The following is a 19888-nucleotide window of genomic DNA, read 5'->3' as shown; positions in this document are numbered from 1 at the left end:
TTGACAGATTTTAACTTCGTCTTTTGCTATATTCAAAGGAGTGGTTAAAGGCTTTGAGATGGGGATGCACGGCGGACTGGGGTCCAGAGGAACTCTCGCGCTGGTGTTGGTACATTCTCTTATGGAGTGGCTGTTTAGTTTCTCCAATGTAACGCTCACTGCACTCTTCACTACACGGAATGGAGTAGACTACATACACATTATTTTATTTATGGCTCTGGGTTTTGTCCTTTGAGAACCAGTTTCTGTTTTAAAGTGTTTGTAGGTTTGAAATAGACTGGAATGAAATCTCCATGCATTACCCGCTCTGTCCACTAGGGGGCTGATGTGATTGCAGGGCGGCTGTGCGTGTCTGTGCGTGTCTGTGCGTGTTGTTATCCCTCCGCACTCACTGAAGATGCTGCTACATTAGCGTTTACCACTATTACTAGGAGCTTGTGTTACACTTCTGTCTCAATGTAACAGGGGTAAGTAGACATTATTTATCTAGTGTAAGGCTTTTTTCCATATATATGATGTGAGCGACCGCCCCCACACTTCAGTTCCCACGACGCTTATAACAGCAAAGCATCATCCTTCCGAGTCATGCAGATAATGGCAGGATGTGGGATATTTTCAGATCTCAATGAGCTCTTTTCAGTGTAAATTTGTTGAATTTCTATTGATATTATAATACAAGCACTGGCACATCACAGCTGAAGGTGGATAAATCAAATTCCCTGGTCTCTCAACACTGGGGGGCTCAAGAACAGTTAGTAGGCTAAGCTAACTGGCTATAGTCTACCACAAACTGAAAGATTAGTATTTATATGGACTAGTTTTCCTTTTTCTTAGACTAGAGCTCATAATTTAGTTGTAGGAAATGATTCATGAGCTATTGAACGGTTTGACACAGCAAAAGAGCAAAAGAAAAGGAAATAATGGCACACCTCTTTCCTCCTTACCTTACATTTCATTTCATTAATTTCTTTTAAACTTAAAGTAACAATGCTAGAAACCCAATGGAGCTCTTTTTTTTGGAATATTGAATAAGTATACAATTAAGATTTATTTTCTGTTCATTAATTGCTTTAGGCTTGCTTACATGTCATGGTATTGGTAGTATATTGGTAGTATAATGTAAATATATGTGTGTATGTGTGATTTCAGTGTTCTGCCCTGGTTACTAATGGACACGGAGACATTGGCTCCAATGGGGCACAATCATGACCAAAGGGAAGTCACCATGTGTCGAAATCTGTCCAAATACGCACTAATTTTCCTGTTCCTAGCTCTGTCTGGTTTAATCTTTCTACTCGGTAACATTCATACTGTCGAGGTGAGTTGTAACAGAGTTTATGTATAAGATATTAGATTAGTAAAAACAAGTTCTTTATTGTTTTATTGCGTAACAGTTTGAAGTTAAAAAATGATTGCACTATTGGCAGTTGCTGTGTGTGCTCAGTTTGTAGTGTTATCCATGGGAACAATCTATTCATATTTCCATAAATATATTGCTATCTTTGATGAATCTCCCCCTAGTCTCTTACCCCCAGAGCATCTGAGCTCTTGAGTATTTATACCAGAATGACAAACATTGTATATTATAAAAGCAAGGTCACATCTGTTCAGTCATATGAGAGATAAAACAACAAAGGGTTTCCTGGAGGATAATAAAAGAAAATATAAAATCTGTCAACTGGACAAAAAGTTGTAGGAGTAAAGACGTTCCACTGCTCAGCCAAGCCATTTTTTCAAGGAGGATGTGAAAGAGCCTTTACACATGTTAATGTCTGGTCTGGGTCTCTGACAGACTGACACAGATCAAACGCATTTACACAGATGTATGATAAGAATATATTCTCTTATAACATGATAGACAGACATTTCCATCACATATACCCTGCATAGGAACGGCTGTGTTTTAAATTATGTTGCATGCAAACAGGTCTGTGGTGTTTTTATTAAATGAAGGGCAGGTAAATTTATTGTTAATATGCAGATTTGGATAAGTAGGCTGGATAAGTATATTGAAATAATATAATGTATGTTATGAAACTAGCCGATGCCTTCAACATAGTCATAATTCTTGCTGTGTGTCCCAATCATCTGAAAATATATTTATATTTTATTTATCTAATTAGGTACACTGACAGATGAAACCTTTCTTGTTTTAGAATTGGAACTGCCACACTATCTCGGCTCTCTATCAGCTGCAGAGCCGAATTCAAACGGCTTTCAACCCGGCATCGCTGCCCAAGTTCTACCACAACCGCACCTTCTGCTCCCACCTGGGGCAGAGACCGTCCCCTGAGGATGAGCTGGAGGAGCACTACCTTCTGAACTCTATCTCCTGGCCCGAGCACTCCCACCAGCCTGCGCCCTTTTCTCTGCGGCTCACTACTGACCCGGTGCACAGCTTCTTTGCCATACTGCCTCCTAAAGTGGGACGGGAATGGCATTTGGGGGACCAACTGGAGGCCCTGGTTCAAGTACATGACTTCCAGGGGCGACCCAAACACTATGGGGGAGATTTTATTTTGGCTAGGCTTCACTCTTCGGAGCTTGGAGCAGGGGTAACAGGGACAGTGATGGACCACAAGAACGGTTTCTATTCAGCCCTGTTCCCGCTCCTCTGGACTGGCTCTGCTCAGGTTGAGGTAACGTTAGTACACCCGAGTGAGGCCGTTGCTGTGCTGCAGCGCCTAAGAGAAGAACGTTCGGATAGAGTGTTTTTTAAAAGCTTATTTCGCCTGGGGTTTCTGTCTGAGACGACTGTGTGCAACTTGTGCCTGCCCCCTGATCAGCAGCCCCTATGTAACTTCACCGACCTGCACACCGGAGAGCCCTGGTTCTGCTACAAGCCCAAGATGCTCAACTGTGACACCCGGGTCAACCACGCCAAGGGAGGCTACCTAAAACATCTCGTCACCAATAATGAGGCACTGCTCTTCCAGAGGTTTGTAAACTTTATAGCCCATCTTACACTGTTTTCTTTCTTCTTTGGTTTAACCTCCTGAGACCCGAGCTCTTGCATGAGATGCTTTATTCATTTCTCTTTGTTATTTGGGCTGACTGGGACCTGATGAGTCTAAATACAAAGAATTATCATTTTACATTATGTAGTTTCTGAGAAAAAATATGTAAATCAAATGTCCTCATATGTGGACATTTTAATCATTTTGATAAAACATTTGAATAATGATTTACAAAAACTATTTATTAAGACCCTGAACACAGCAACATTTGTCCTGAATGTAAAAACAAAATGAGAAACAACAATTGTGCCTCTTGGAAAAATGTGTCTCATGTGAAGAGCTGCTGACAGGAGCAGGAAGAAAATTAAAATCAAATATTCTAAACATTCTAAACTTAAAAAAATGAATATATATAATATATTTGCATTGCTGCTGTTCTTGTATGCTGTTATTCTTCCTCTAAAAATTTGCATTGTGGCATAGACAACCAATAATATGAGGACTGTTTTGTAAAATTCACTCATGTTTAACACACAATCCCTGCATATTTAGGCTGAGGTCTTCTCTCACACACAACACACTTTCACTGTTCCATTTTATGATGTGCGGTAACACAGGAAGTGGTCCACTTTTTAGACTCCATACACCTTTACTAGAATCATTTGCATGATTTCAGCTCTGGAATTGATTATTTCTACTTAACTAAAGGTCAAAGGTAGCTGTTAACTTGAAAGGTACAGCTTCATGACATCACAAAGTGTAACACAGCATTTTGAGCTTTGGAGATGTAGCCAGACTAACAATAAAGGGTTACTCAAACATGTGTGATTGAAAAAAACACAACACCAGATATGTATCTATGGAGGTAACAACATTGTAACACGGCTTAAAACTTACAAGAGTCAATTTTGTGTAATATAGGACCGTTTAAAGTTTATAGTTTAGTATACAGCACCATGTAAACAGTGGAATAGATAGGTCCAGGTGAGTGTAGGAAACAAAGGTGTTTTAAGGATTATAAAGCCATAAATTGTCTGGAGAAAAATTAGGTGATGAAAATGTAGAGAGATATAACTGATGTTAATGTTTTCAGATACATTTGAGTGGTAGCAATTAACAATTTATACATACATAATACTATATCTTTTAAATTGTGAAAATTGCTCAGTCTGAATCTGAATAGTGAGGATATATTAGTAGTTTGGGAGAGAGGAAGTAGGCAATTTGTTGCTATGGTCATTGAAGTCAAACAACCTCCCAAAAAACGGATATGACATTTATCTACATTTTACAGATTCTTAGAGATTAATTAATGTTTAATACTTCTGTTTTAGTGGTGTTAATCTTAAAGTACACATTCATGCCTCTGGCCCAGACAGAATCAATGTCCTGCCTCCACTCAAAGGTAAAGCAGCAGTTTCATGTCCAAATTTACGTCTGTGTACTTTCACATCCTTTTTTTTAACTATTTTTATTTTTTTTTCACAGACAAAATTGCGGTCAAAAGTGCCACTCTAAATCCAGAGCCAACAAAAATCGCCCCTTCTGGTTATTACTATGACAACTCCTGGAAGCCACTAAACGGGTTTAAAATGCGACAGTTCAGTAATTCTGATATCACCACTCAATGTCTGACAAACAAAATGATCTACATGTACGGGGACTCTACAGTTCGGCAGTGGTTTGAATACCTAATTGCTTTATTACCAGGTAACATCATTACTAATTTTAAGTTTTGATAATGTAAAACTTATTATTTAGATTTTGATCCATTTGATGTTGTTTAGATTTAAAGGAGTTCAACCTACACAGTCCTAAGAATGTAGGACCTTTCATGGCAGTGGACAGTGGCCATAACATTCTGCTGAAGTACCGGTCCCACGGCCCCCCAATCCGCTTCTCCACGGTGTTGTCCAGTGAGTTACGTTACATTTCCAATGAGCTGGACGGGCTCTCGGGGGGCCCCAACACAGTGGTAGCCCTGAGTATCTGGGCTCACTTTAGCACCTTCCCTGTGGAGGTCTACATCAGACGGCTGCGTCACATTCGCAGGGCTGTGCTGAGACTTATGGACCGGGCCCCTGGAACGATGGTGGTGGTCCGAACTGCTAACCTTCAAGCACTGGATCAGGAAGTGAGTCTGTACAACAGTGACTGGTACTCTCTGCAACTGGACCAAGTGCTGAGAGCCATGTTTAAGGGACTGAATGTGCACATGATTGATGCCTGGCAGATGACACAGGCCCACCAACTCCCTCACGCACTCCACCCGCCTCCAGCTATTGTGAAAAACATGATCGACATGCTTTTGTCCTACATCTGCCCTGAAAAGAAAAGCCATACGAAGTAGATGTCATGCAGTGCTATTTTCCTGTAAAACCTTTTTAAGTACTGTTTTCACATAAAACGTACAACTATTTATGCTGAAAATTCTAAAATGTTCTGAAAGAGTTTTATTGATATTGGTATTGATTGTAACCCACGTCAAGTGGTCCCACTGCCGTTTACAGCTTTATGGTGCCGGGATAGCTTGTCACTTGTCAAACTTCCTCGGACTCCTCTCCTCCGGTGCTGCTCTCACTCTGGCTGGCGTGTTTGTCATGGAAACTTAATAGAATCTGTCAGGTAAACTTGATCAGAACAGTGGCTGTATTCACCCTCAATCCCTATCACTATCTGTTCAGCGGCGAGTCAGGATGCTACTTTAATTGTTTTATTTTTATTTTTTCTTTGCCGAGAAGGGCTAAGTCTAATGGGCTCGACACACGGGGAGCGACGTCGCTCGCTCTCCATTTATTTTCCATGGTCTCTGTGCGTCACTGCGTAAATCGCTCGTGCCTCTCACCTCCGCGACAAGCGAAAGTCGTGCACGTGAAAACCTCGCGCTCGTGCATGTCGACGTGCACATGCGGGCCTGCGACGCGACTAATGAAAGTTGAAAAATGTTCTACTTTTATCGCTGTCGCTGCACAACAGCCAATCAGCGAGAGTTTGATTGACGAGCCAATGCACTGTCCACTTCAGAAACATCATGGGGGAGAAAATTATACTCACGGTGTCGGATTTCCCAATTCTTTTTGACATATCTCAAAGAGACTACTGAGATATATCAAAAAAAGCATCTGCCTGAGAACTCGTTGGTGCCAGGGTGAATATGAGTGGTAAGATAACATACGCAAATTTGTTAATTCAGATAAATTTATGGAGGCTAATAACCAAATGTATTAAAGACTGATTCAACATTAAAAAATATATATATTTATTTAAGGATTAAATAGAACAAACAGAATTAGCTGCAGAATAGGGTGGACCCAGGATCGCTTTTTTTTAGTTTTGTAGATTGCAACCAATTGTAATATTTTAGTCAAATGAAGCAAAACTTTACGAGATTTCATTTTAGCCTCTTTTTCCCCATCTACCGCTATTAACCTCAAAATTCCCTCCAAATAAACAGCCAATCAGACGAGTAGGAGGCTCGCGATCTGCTCTGGAACAGGGCGTGACGTCACAAGCTGCCGCTCGTCACTGCAGTTTGTCGCTTCCCGTGTGCTCGATTTTAAAGCCTCTGCGATGAGTGTCGCTGCACGCTGTCGCTGCACGCTGTCGTTAGTCGCTGTCGCTGCACGCTGTCGTTAGTCGCTGTCGCTGCACGCTGTCGTTAGTCGCTGTCGCTGCACGCTGTCGTTAGTCGCTGTCGTTAGTCGCTCCCCGTGTGTCGAGCCCATAAGGACGGGATGCTCTGGGACAGTTATCCATGTGTTTGTTTTCTGTTGATTAATTTACTGTGATTCACAGGTCTGTTTCATGTTAGATATTTTAACTTTCTGTGGGTTAAATCAATTATCATGTTCAGCCCTAAGAGGCAACTGCTGTTGTGATTTTGGGCTTTACAGAAATACATCGAAAATTGAGATTGAATTAAAGTTATTAGTGATCTATGAATCTGTGGAAACACTCATGCAAAATGTTGCCAAGCTAATGTTAACATGGCATACAAAAACAAAAAGAGCGGTGCACGTGGGCCAGTGTGAATGCACCAGTCGCATTCTGGACCACAGGAAATGGCCTGTCCTAAGGTTTCCGAGGTTTTCCGCTTATTGAAATAATAATTTGATTTATGCCACTTTGGACGTTAATTGCACTTTTTGTAACTTTTTACTCTCAAAGCCCAATTGACTCATCCCTATCTGTTGTGCAACAAAACTACTTGAATATTTATTTATACTGTCAATTTAGAGTTTATTACTGATGACCAAATGCTTATTGCTTATTGTGTATATAGTTTTGAAATATGGCATTTATTTATTGATGTTTATTTAATAGCAGCAATTATTTATTATTGGGCTTAAAGGTAATTCTGTTCAGACTGCATGCGGTGCAGTGGTGGCCGGTTTGTATAGTAAAAAATACAAGAACACCGCAGCTGAATTGGTCCGACACAGGAGTTGCAGCTGAACCAGGTGCCGAGTGAGGCGAGCCTGGGATAATATGAATATGATTTTATTATACTTCTGTGGGTAGAACTGTCACACCCTTTTCATTCATTAACTCAGAACTTTGGAACTGTTGGATTACAAACACACAACCCTTCTTTAATGTTTACTTGAATGAATGGTCTCCCTGAGGGTTCTTTGATATCTTTCTAAGACAAAGAAGACTCTATGGCTGTATTTAAGCTCTCTCTTTAACCCCACTCCTACCTTAAGTGTTCTTTGGTTTTCTGTTATTTTGTATTTTTATATTTTTGTTTATAGAAACCTGCTCAGCTTGAAATGAAAATGTATGTGTATATTTACATGCCTGTATGAGAGACTATTAATAAAATAAAATACAAACACACAATTACTTAAACTTAATCATGAACTGAACTCTTTGAACAAAAATAGTTTATTTATTAAGCATATGCATATAAATTATAAATGTGTAAAGATTATACCTTTATAACATAGCCTATTAATTATTATTCTATATTTCTCTAATATACAAATAATAATACTTAAGCTCAAATCATTTTGAACTGTTTATTCACACACTTTGGCTCCCTGCCGCCCCCTAGCGCGTTACATCATCAAACTGGTTTGGTAAGATTCAAGGAAGAAAATGTCTTCTCAGCAGCTGGTGAGTGGATTTACCTGTGTTTGTCCTACGCCCGGGTTTTATATCTTTTAGTAACTTGCTCCCGCCCTAGACTCACTCGTAAAAGATAAACGTTATGTACTTTTTATCAAAAGCTATTTATTTCTATGTATCAAACTATCGCTTTGAAAGAAGCTGTTAGATTTGTGTAAAAAAAATAAATATACATTTTACACTTTCAGCAGGTGAAAGCTCATGTGAGTAAACATGTCAAGAGCCAAGCGCATATATATATATATATATATATATATATATATATATATATATATAGAGAGAGAGAGAGAGAGAGAGAGAGAGAGAGAGAGAGAGATGGATAGACGAGCAATTACTGTACACCAGAAGATGCACTTCACAGGAAAGCCAAACGAGGGCAGTATGACTCATTCAACATTTACTATTACCATTTTACTATTTTCTATTTTACTATACTATTTTCTTTCCTATAATTAAAGTTCAACAGTTGTATTTTAAGATCTTTATTCAAAAGCCGTGTGTTCCCTTCGAAAGTAAATTTTATATGAAAAACGTCAATATAACTATACTGTAGTTTTTTACATAGTTCATTTTATGCATCCATAACATGGCTAAACATGACAAACAGCATTGGGTCCAGCGAACAGTGCACAAACCCTCTTCATGGCCACACCAAATAAAGGCGCACAATACAGTAGCATTAAGCATTGGAGTAAACAGCATACAGGGTCAAGTCAGATATTTCCTGGAGTGTTTCAGTCCAGTTGCCATATTAAATTAATAATAAAGGAAGTGCAATTTTTACTTAAAAATGACTGGGGGCAGTGATGTCTTGGTTACTGTTAAAGAGGCACTGTAATAGCTGTAAATCTCTTTGGAAAATAGACTACAGAGAACCATACTTTGACTCTCCCATCTCATAATTATTGGTCTAGAAGAATGAGATTCATACAATAATTTGATATGCAGTTACTTAAAAATCATACAAAGAAGTAAAACAAAAGGATTCCAGACCTAAACCTTCAACAAATTCTTATGTATCCTTTCTGTAGGAGAAACACAATGACAATAATAAAAAACATAATAAACAATAAGGTGCAAGAATCAGACATCCTGGACCTTCATGGCCTCCTCAGGCCAGGAGTATGTGTCCAGGGTGAAGGAGTCATAATCAGGACTGTAGATGTGGGACAACACAAACGCCTCCTTGTCCTTAGGCTCAGGGTACATGGACGCCATGTTGTGTTGGTATGCATAGTTTACGAGCTGTGGGCGAAGACAAAAGCATTAACAAACTACAAAAATCAAACAGAAAAAATAGGAACAGGGAAAACATTTAAATCTATGGCTAGAAGGAAAAGGATCCTGGTAGTAAATTGTTCTATCACTGTTGTATTTGCCGTGGAACTGGAGGTTCTTGATTATTTACCTGAACTGCAATCTTAAAAGAAACCTCTCTGATGGTCTTCAAAGGTGGATACAATCGGCCTTCAGCTAGATTCTCCTCTGTCACCATGTCAGCGATGGCCTGCATGTAGAAGAAAAGATACAAATGATGGGCTACATGACACTACCTTGACCACTGACCATTTAAACAAAGCATTTATGAACCTCTGCTGTTGTGAGGAAGATGTCCTCACTTATGTGGCGCACCCCGCAGGCGATAACACCCAGAGCAACTCCCGGAAAGACATATGCATTGTTGCCCTGACCAGGGTAGAAGGTGCGTCCATCTGCTAGAGTCACCTTATTAAAAGGACTTCCACTGGCAAAAATGCCCCGACCCTAAACACAGAGAAGAGGAGGTTAGGTCAAGTTAAAATTTTACCTCTACAATGCACTCTTCTGTGCACGTGTACCTCTGTGAGTGTGTAGCACTGTTCAGCTGTGCACTCTGCTTTGCTGGTGGGATTACTCAGAGCAAAGATGATTGGCCTTTCATTGAAAGATCCCATGTCTTTGATAATCTTCTCAGTGAATGCTCCTGCAATTGCTGCAACACCTGCAATAACAAAAAATAATGAAAAAATAAAAACAATTATTGCTTGAAGTCACATGCCATAATATATCAATGATCGGTTATATTAAAATGATCTGGATTTGATATTATTGTGTTTAATGTGTGAAAATGTCTAATCTAACCAAGACGTCATTAGAAAATATTTGATTCAAATAGTTTATGTTAAAACACAAAACTAGAATTTATGCTCAATCGTACAAATGTAATTACTGACAGTTTTGTTGACTAATGTATGAGAGGAATTAGTTCAATTGAAAAAATAATTAAATTATAAAAGGTTATTTCCCTCCAAAAGGATAACAGTAAAGATATCACCTTTAAAGGTTTCGTTGTTTTTTCCGCCACTGAACAAGAACATATATATACTTTTAACAAATGTACTTTTTACGCTCTCCAATGCAACACCTGCTTAACTATATCACATGCAGTCACAAACCTATGATGGCGGTGGGTTTGATGGTCTCTACCACCTCCTCTAGAGTCTTCAGGTGTGGATGGTCATGGGCAAACTCCTCCTTTTCATGGTTAAGGTTACCTCTACCCTGTTTTTGTATGAAACAATACCAGATTGGTCTCTATTTCATTGGAGAATGATAATATAAATCACTGCATACCTTAACAATAAGACCTTTGGAGTCCACCATCCATATTCTCTTGGCAGCCTCTTTTCTGCTCACTCCCTCTTTAGACATGGCCATGATGAGCAGGTGGGCAATGCCCATAGCAGCCTGTGTAATATTTAGAGCAGTACAAGCTTATTGTTGAGGGACAAGATGCAACAGCAAAATCTTTAAGAAAGATTATGTCTCCTCACCTCCCCTGCTCCTTGGAACACAAACGTGTGGTCTAAAAGTTTGTTTTTTGTAATCCTTAGTGCAGCCAGAACTCCGGCCACAGCCACTGAGGCAGTGCCTAAACGAAATTAAACTGTAAATCGGTCCATATGGAGGTGATTAAGGTTCTGATGTAAGGATTAAATCTTATTAAGCACCTTGAATATCATCATTGAAGGTACAGTATCGATTCCTGTATTTGTTGAGGATGCGAAAGGCATTGCTATTGGCAAAATCTTCAAACTGAATTAGACAGTTCATTCCATATCTGACCAAATGACCAAAGGCAGAACATTTTTGTTGACAGAGTGAATTTTGATTATACATATATTTATGGTCAGTAAATGTATACATTGGTTGAATAGCATTGGTGTTTGATAGTATGTTATAGGATGCACGTACTTATCTGTCACAGCCTGCATGAACTCTTCAATCAACTCATCATACTCTTTGCCTCTGATTCTCTTGTGTTTTAGTCCAATGTACAAAGGGTCATTGAGAAGTGTCTAAGTGCCAAAGAAAACAGAAAGAAACTGTATCAGCAATGTACTGTACTGCGCCTCCATGCAGCGATCTGCTCCTCTCACGTAGCAGAAGATAATGGCTCTACTGTAACAAGTCATAAAATTATATTGTGTAGTTGGCAGCTCTGAAATGATATTAACCTGGTTGTCGGTGCCAACGTCCAGGAGTACAGGGAGGCACTGCTGAGGTGCTACCCCTCCACAGGCAGTGTACAGAGCCAGTTTACCCACAGGGATGCCCATACCATAACTGCCCAAGTCCCCCAGACCCAGGATACGCTCGCCGTCTGTCACTACAATGGCCTAGAAAGATATAATCATAATACATATCATCAGGGGCACTATAGTTCTATTTAATATTCATATCACAATAAGTAGAAGAACTACCTTTATGTTTTCTTCAGGCCAGGAATTGAGCATAGTAGCAATGTGCCCTTTATCATGGATAGTGATGAAGAGCCCTCTATAAATGAAGATAAAGCCAAGTCATCAATATTTGGAAAATTCAATATCAAAACTAGTTAAGGAAAAGCTGAAAGTATTTTGTAAAATTATAATTAATAATTGATGATTTTTTGCAAACATTTGGTTACAAATGCGTAGACCTCAGGCCTTACCGCGGCCTCCTAAAGGCAAGTCCATATTGCTGGCAGGCCAGGCCAACTGTAGGAGTGTAAACAATGGGCATGAATTCCTCTATGTCAGAAGTCAACAAGCGATAGAACAGCTTCTCATTTCTGTCCTGTAATGTCATGAGCAAAATGTACCTGGGAAAAATATAATCAATATATAATGTTTATTTGCATAATTGAAGGTTATAAACTATTAAGAGTGTTTTATTACTTGTCGAGTGGATTTGAGCGCAGTTCATAGCTCTTCATGACACGTAGGACCTGAACATCCTGAGACAGAAAGCAGGGAGGCAGCAAGCCATGGATGCCCAACTGCATACGCTCTTCCAGTGTGAAAGCCATACCCTGTGAAGTAAGGACAGACAATTATAGCATAAGGGCAGTAACTACAGTTTACCATGTGTGGCCTAAATAAGAAACCACACTGATTATATGACTCATTGGTAGGTCATGTGACTTGTTTTCAGTGGAAAAACTTAACAGGGTATTTTTCTCAACATAATTCTACATTTGAATTAAGTAAGTCTTATTTTCCCTATGCTATGTAGTCCCTTGTGTCGATTAGCTTCCTCTGGTTCTTGTGAGCAACATCTGTGGCTGCTGGCTGCCATCCCAAAGATCGAGTTGTTTCATCTATTTATTCTATCCAATGGTGAGGCAGCGTCAACTCACTCCCCTCCTCAGGCCTCTTCATAAATACTACACCACTCCCTTTGTTCCAAAGTAAAACTGACAAAATGAACAATGGAAAATACACTATAGTATATTGTCACTAGAGATGGACTTGTTTTTTTTAAAATACTGATATAACTTATGTTTTACTACAAATTTGATAAGAGAAATGTGCAGTCACACGCAGTATCCTCTTCACACTTAAGTGTTGGAATGAAGCTTTTTACAGATTTTCTGACAGTAGGCCTAGAAATATCCTGATAGGATAGATAGACAATTACAAATATTTTGACAGTACAGCCTAGGATAGCAGTTTTTAATTATAGACTATACTTATGATTAATATTGGCATAATGACATTAAAATTAAACAATAATAACCCAGCAAATATATAAAGATACATTGATAAAACATAATTTCTTCAAGTGCAATTGCACATAGTAAAGAGCAAATGCACTTTCTGTGTGCTCTCAGTCAGTTTTATCTGAAGTTTTCCTGAAAAGATTTCCTGAGCCAGAGATTGATGACAGGGCAACTTTATTAGAAGAGCTGTCATGTGCATTCTTTCAAACTCTCAACACAAAATCCATATTCAGCATTAAATGTGAAATAATGGCAATGTTAGAAAGTCGGTCAAGATAGCTATTATATCTAAAACTATTAGCAGATTTAGGATAAACATAAATCATATGTTTAATCTCTTGACGGACAACCCAGACTGGACAATATTAAATCTCATCACTTTACCCTAAGTCAGTATGTACTGGTATTGGTATGATTTTTATTTAGTGACTGTAGGACTGACCAGTCAGGCCCTATAATGACTACATAAACTGTATTTCATAATTTTGACTTCCATATACGTCATGAGGTTTGTGATAAAAAGAAGCTCAAATTCCAAGACACTCAAACAAATTCACAAGCCAATCACCTATGTATGGGTCATTGTCTGAAAATGAAGCAGATATTTTAACTGACTTCACATCTAAAATGCAAAGACACAATGGAGACTGTTGTCTTCTGTTCAGGAGTTCGGAGTGATACTCATATGTAGAGTGATACATATGTAAACAGATACACTATGCTTCATCTCAGCCTTGTGCGTAGAGTGGTGTAGTGGGAATGTGGGCCATTGTTTTGACTAATGACAGTAAACACATATTGAAGTTCATTCTGGGACTTCTGTATTCCATATGAGTGATGAAATGGAGATACCTTTGGTCTCGAATGAAAGCATGTTTCATATGTGTGAAATGATGATGGTAGTCTACTGCTTTAGACCAAGATAAGATAAGAGAACCTCTATTTGTCCCACAATAAGGAAATTCCAGTGTTGTAATGCACAGTTTAAGAACAGCAGGAGAATAAAAATATGCATTCTCTGCACACTGTGGGAAGAATGGTAAACTAGACCCACCTTGTTCAGGTGAGGATTTCTTGTGATGTCATAGCCCCTCTTCTTAGTGAATACAATGCCATTTCGGTTGGTCCCAGAGTGACACACCCTCACAGCCTGAACACAGGCTTTGTCAAGTCCAATAGAGGAACATGAAGACCCCCCAAACACCTTCAAGCCCCCCGCAGGACGACGACACAGCGACAGGGCAGCTCTGGCTGGACACGTGAAGGAGTTCATGGTGCCTGCAAACACACACACACACATACACACACAGAGTAAAACAGCTGATCTGAGCCATGCCCAGGTCAACACAGTTCAAAAAAAGATCCACACTGGAAACTTCAGACGCGCCACTCATCTCCACAGCAGACATCTCGAGTAAACAAGCAGGAGGAAAGCTGCACACTTTCATCTCTCTCTTTCTCTTTCTCCTCACTGTGTTAGTAGTAATAATAATAGTCTGAAAATAACGAAATAGCAAGCCAATACACTACTAAAGAGAATGTCAATATTTGAATGCAAATATTATGATTGAGATATGCTGTGTTCAAACAATGGTACAAGAGCTAGCAGGCAGTTAGCAGCTCCAAGCTCTGCTAACTGAACATCATATTCTGCACAATGCTAACTGCGCCGCGGCTAAAGCTCCGTCCTCTTTTTGATTCTATCCTTACCTGGAAATAACGGGTAAAAGTGCACTAGAGGCACTCAGAAAAAATGTTTACAGAGGATGGTGGTTCGACAGCTGATCCAGGCGTTATTTGACATTGGCAGTTTCACTTCCCAGTTACTCCTTCAGACAGGCCAATCACACAAAAACAGGGCGGGCCGGAGGAGAGCCAACCCCCATCCCGCACATCCATCATCCCTCCAGTCCTCAGCCGCGACAGCACTGGGACCCATGACTTTGACCGCTTTATCTAAGGAGTTTTACACTTTCTGACTTCGTAAACGTGTAGGCTAGTCTAAGATTGTTGCCATATTGTTGATGTTTTGACACTGATTGGCAGTAATGATTTATACGCTGGTCATGCGCCATCAGTAGTTTATGAGGTGGCGCCATCTGCTGGAAGTAAGGCGTCAAAGCAGGTTACCCATCAACATATTAGGCACCAACACATTTTTCGACTTTGTGATATAATACTTTTCTGATTTCCTTTTCCTACAAACAGCAGAAATATGGAGTTTGTCTGAATCTCCAGATGAAATAAAGACACAACTACATGTGACAGAATCTTTTTCACGCTAAAAAAAATGCCCATTTTCCAGCAAGATTTATTTATCTTCATCTCTGGAGGAAAACCACTGTTATTGTGCTGTTTTAAATTTTAAAACAACATAATACAAAGCCCTGGGGAAAGTTAAAACTGCCAAAAATCCATTATGAGAATGAATGAGACTGGAATTTCATTGAACGCGGAAAGAAATCGATAGTTCGATAGGCTTTGTGAAGGTTTTTTTTTTTTTTTAATCTGTACGCTAGTTATTATGTCATAGATAAGTAATGAAATGGTGTAAAAAATGTTTATTGAAACATTCACAATATTTCAGTTAAACAATTTTGAATAATATAAAAAATGTCAATTAAGAGATACACAGGCTAACAGACTGTGTTTCACAAAAACAAAATAAATACTAGAAATAACAAGCCAGAATTGTTGCAAAATGAAAGATATTTAGATTACATTTTTATATTTCATTTTCAACTTTATCTAAACAAAACAAAAATACAGTCTACATAGTCAAAAAGAAATTAAAAAACAACAACACAAAAATAGCATTTAGATGCCAAAAAATACAGTCAACTTCATTATTAATCATTAATACTCATACAACAACAACAACAACAACAACAACTATTACAAAATGAAATCTATGCAATAACAAACAAGAGAGAAATGTTTCAGATGACTACACTGTTGATGCCGCTACGGGAGCTTCTATCCTACAAGAGAAAGAGGAGTTAAAGACAGTATCAATGATGTACCAACTCACCACAGCCAAACCAGGCAAAAGAGAAAGAAGAAAACAAAGAAAGAAGAAATAAAGATTGAATATCAGTAATGATGATAGAGCCAAGCTACTTAACCTGAGTGTTTGTACCACAGACATGCGACACACACAGTAAGAATAATGAAAGCAGGCAAACCAAAAGACAGTAGTGATGTTAAGTTAGTGTGCTTACAGAGAGACGGTCATAGTTTCTTCTGCTGTGTCCTGGCTGCATCTCAATGGAGAAGTAGCTGGGAGGTTTTTCAGGCCAGTTCTTCTCTTTGCTGGCCTTCCTCCTCCTGCTGCTGTTGTCTTCATCTGAGCTCCAGGACCCTTTGTGTCTTTGAGGAGGAGAGTAACTTCGCTCTCGCCGCCGCTCTCTGCTCTGTAGCGCCTCCATCAGGTCATCACGACTCCGAGCGCGAGGTCTGGATCCACCACTCCTCCGCCCAGAGGACCCCCCTCTCTCGTCCCTCCTGTGTGGAGCTCGGCTGCGCCTGTTGTCCCAGTCTGAGTCTTCATTATAGTCTCTTAAGATCCCACGGCGCAGTGGAGAGGTGTCTCTGTATCCATGGGCACTTGAGCGATTAGTACTCCCACTAGACTTACTGGAAAGTCTAGGCCCAGGCTGCCCTCGCTCGGCTCCACCTGCTCCCCTGTGAGAGTTAAAGCTAGGGTTGCGCTGGATAATAGGAGGCAGAGTGATTACCCGCCTCTCCACTCCTCTCACACCCATGTCGTCCAGTGCAGACAGCATGCTGGGAGGTCCTGGTGTGTAGGGGACAGGCGGTGGGCCAGGTGGAGGGTGGGACTGTAAAGGTGCCATATGCTGAGGGAGTGAAGAAACATCCAGTCCTCGAACCTGGTTCTCCAGGAAGTCCAGCATCTGACTGGGCCCCTGCACACTGCCCTGCAGGCTGCCATTGACCAGAGGCGGAGGAGGAGCATGGTTTTGCAGGGCCATTGGTGAAAGCGGCATGGGAGCCATAGCCAGGTTCTGTTTTTTGGGGTAATCTGAGTAGGACCCTAAAATAAAAAGAAAATAATCCAAATTTAAAGGTGAGTCTACCTGACTCAGGTATTTTAATGCTCATTAATATCACATTGTGTGTGATGAAGTTAACCTACAATGTGACTGACCTGAGTATAATATTGGGACCCCCTGTGTGGATGCATTGGAGCTGATAGGAGCATAAATGGGATGGCCTTGCATCCAGGGAACCATGGCCTTTTGTGCATCTCGTATCATTCTGTGCTGCATTACCGCTGAAATGTGATTTAAAACTGTTCAAATACATTTGTATATATTTTTCAATTATTACTGCTCCTTTTGTACCTTTTTCAGGACAGCAGCAGGTCTGTGGACAGCACGGGCAGCGGACATAACAGCAGCACTTCTGAGGGCAACACTGGCAGCAGCAGATGCAGAAAAGCATCATCAGCAGGAGCGCCCCAATGATGATGAACAGCACTGTTAGCCAGTCTGAAAAAGTCAGATATGTTGATATTTTACAGTATTTCTTCTTTTCAAAGTTTCAAAGAAGCTCAGAATCTTAAAACAACTTACGATACACAATGAGTTTGACTTCACGATCCGAGTCCCCTGTTGTGTCCCCAGCGGCATCAATAGTGCAGTAGTACACTCCATTGTCCCACCACATTACCTCTGTTATTACTAGGTCAGCCTCTGCAACACAAAGATGTTTTAAGACTTTATATTCAGTTATATTAATAAAAAAGATTAACCAAACAATAATGCTATGATAATTGAATGATAATAAAATGATACCACCACTCACTGTTTTGTATAGTTATTTTTCGTTCTCTGTAGTCTGCCCCTAAAATGGGCTCATTTAAACCTCTCTTTTGGATCACAGTGCGGACAGTGCGCTGGCGGTCTGGGCAGTCATTGGAAGGGTCCTGACCAAGCTGTAGTGCTGCCTGATACGCTATGAGAAAAAAATGTTCCAATGTTAATCTTGTGTGACTAGTTACTAAATCACAAACATATATTATAATAAATAAACATAGTACGTTATGTATTGCATAATATGTAATGGTCTGTGCAAACAAACCTGTGGAGTAGTACTCAAGCACTGGGTCTTTGCAGAAGGACTTGAACTTCCAGGACACCAGTACATCCTGAGGGTTTGCAGAGGTGCTGTAGTCACAGCGGAGAATCACAGAGGCAAACAGAGTCGTGCTCCTCTCTGTGTGAGGAACACTCACCTGAATGGACAAGACATCTAACACAAGAAAATACACGTCAAACACATACAATAGAGTCTACTTCAAAAAGAAATCATCTGTCTTGTGTGTCTATAATAGCTTTCTAAGGATGGGACAAGAATGTGACTTGACTGGTTAACAGTTTTAAAGTCTTTAACATAATAGTAAGCAGCTGCCAACACAACCACACAACAGGGAAAGTATGTTGTTATAAGATCATAAAACAGATCCTAGATAACATGGAAAGTAATATTTAAATATAGCTACATTGAACTTGTTGGGAGAAAGTTAGACATAATGCATGTTGAAAGAATAGACTATTTACAAAGAGAACAGATGGCAAAGGACTATTTATCTTTACTTGGCTGAAATATTTAGGCTAAAATTCAATATGCTGTATTACCATAGACTGTATATATTCTTTATACAGTCAGTATTACCATAGACTGTATATATTCTTTATACAGTCTATGTGTTTTTCATAAGGGCCCAAAACAACGCCTAGTGTAATAAAGGTATAATAAAGTCATGACAACAGCTAAACTGTTCTTGAGGCTGTCACGTGATACACGCGGCCTTGTGCTATTTACGCTTGTTGATAATTAACTAAAGATGGTTTCGATCAGGATTCAAAACAAGCAACGTCTACACCTAAAAGACAAAAGTAAACTGCAGATAAAACACAACTGCACACGTTACATAAGTTAAATCCTCACCTGTTGGAAGATGAAGCAGCAGCAGCGCCAAAAGCATCAAATTTCCCATCGCGTTAAACAGGCCTCTCTTCTCTCCCTGTCGACTCCTGTTTTCCCGTGGGAGCAACAAAGTCCAAGAAACTTTTACACAATCGTCGTACACCTCCACTCATCACTGCATCATCCAAAACCTTTGTCCACTCCGTTAATACTTTCCCTTTCACTGAACTGTTGTAATTCAAAGACGCAGAAAAAAACTATCTGGAAGGGAGAGTTGCTCGTGCCGTACCCTTCCCCCTCCAGCTTCAGGTGACATCACTGACCCCGCCCAGAGACAGGTGCAGCAAGAGGAGAAGGGCGCGTGCTGCTGGGCTGTTTGTTCTATGAAAAGTTATGGTTTTTTATCATTGTTATCCTTGGTCAAATACTCGTATAGGCCTAGATATTTACCCTTTTTTGCAAATTTCAACACTTTTTCCCTGTAATCCCTGTAGTCTCTGTGAGTAAAGGTCGCTTCATATAGGGGGGTGAGCCCTTTTGTTGACTTTTGCTGGACTCTTTGTGGCAATGTTTGCATCTCCCCTCTGCTCTGAGAGGCTTCTGGCTCGAAACAAGAGCTGAACTGAAAGGGTTTTCTAAAAACTTTAAGAGCTCTTCACAATCACCACGTCTGTCATTCCTGCAGATTAGAACTGAATAATACAAAGCCATATCTACACTCTCCCTGTGCAAATAGTGACTTTGTGCTGATAGAGTGCAGGGTTCACAGAGTAAATTCATAATGTTTATTTATTTTGTATGTTAATATAATTACAAAACAGATTAA

At 39.9% G+C, this 19888-nt stretch overlaps 3 protein-coding genes across 4 annotated transcripts; 1 reads left to right on the top strand and 2 right to left on the bottom strand.

The window, feature by feature from the left end:
• The first annotated feature begins 427 nt into the window (after positions 1 to 427).
• On the top strand, positions 428 to 5307 carry nxpe3 (neurexophilin and PC-esterase domain family, member 3). The gene is made up of 6 exons (XM_033987214.2): positions 428 to 467; positions 1150 to 1318; positions 2157 to 2938; positions 4292 to 4362; positions 4446 to 4667; positions 4745 to 5307. The coding sequence occupies exons 2-6, from the start codon at positions 1169 to 1171 to the stop codon at positions 5305 to 5307; spliced, it is 1788 nt and encodes a 595-aa protein (XP_033843105.1). The 5' UTR covers positions 428 to 467; positions 1150 to 1168.
• A 3248-nt stretch (positions 5308 to 8555) lies between these two features.
• On the bottom strand, positions 8556 to 14932 carry me3 (malic enzyme 3, NADP(+)-dependent, mitochondrial). Its single transcript, XM_033986917.2, has 15 exons — positions 14821 to 14932; positions 14165 to 14388; positions 12287 to 12420; positions 12061 to 12210; positions 11831 to 11906; positions 11585 to 11746; positions 11322 to 11425; positions 11078 to 11187; positions 10901 to 10998; positions 10701 to 10814; positions 10523 to 10628; positions 9926 to 10068; positions 9678 to 9851; positions 9496 to 9594; positions 8556 to 9332 (listed from the first exon to the last, which is right to left on the bottom strand). The coding sequence occupies exons 2-15, from the start codon at positions 14381 to 14383 to the stop codon at positions 9171 to 9173; spliced, it is 1851 nt and encodes a 616-aa protein (XP_033842808.1). The 5' UTR covers positions 14384 to 14388; positions 14821 to 14932; the 3' UTR covers positions 8556 to 9170.
• Positions 14933 to 15657: 725 nt separating this feature from the next.
• Positions 15658 to 19376, bottom strand: ildr1b (immunoglobulin-like domain containing receptor 1b). Of its 2 annotated transcripts, none has more exons than XM_033987037.2 (8): positions 19084 to 19376; positions 18214 to 18384; positions 17938 to 18087; positions 17706 to 17825; positions 17475 to 17621; positions 17279 to 17404; positions 16332 to 17164; positions 15658 to 16091 (listed from the first exon to the last, which is right to left on the bottom strand). In XM_033987037.2, the coding sequence occupies exons 1-8, from the start codon at positions 19130 to 19132 to the stop codon at positions 16050 to 16052; spliced, it is 1638 nt and encodes a 545-aa protein (XP_033842928.1). In that variant the 5' UTR covers positions 19133 to 19376; the 3' UTR covers positions 15658 to 16049. The 2 variants fall into 2 exon arrangements, with proteins under 2 accessions (XP_033842928.1, XP_055086406.1); XM_055230431.1 differs by having other exon boundaries at positions 15939 to 16086; positions 19084 to 19316.
• Between the last annotated feature and the right edge of the window lie 512 nt (positions 19377 to 19888).

This window comes from Periophthalmus magnuspinnatus, chromosome 21 (genome assembly GCF_009829125.3).
Source record: "Periophthalmus magnuspinnatus isolate fPerMag1 chromosome 21, fPerMag1.2.pri, whole genome shotgun sequence".
Classification (NCBI taxonomy): domain Eukaryota; kingdom Metazoa; phylum Chordata; class Actinopteri; order Gobiiformes; family Gobiidae; genus Periophthalmus; species Periophthalmus magnuspinnatus.
This window is presented reverse-complemented; position numbering and strand designations above follow the sequence as displayed.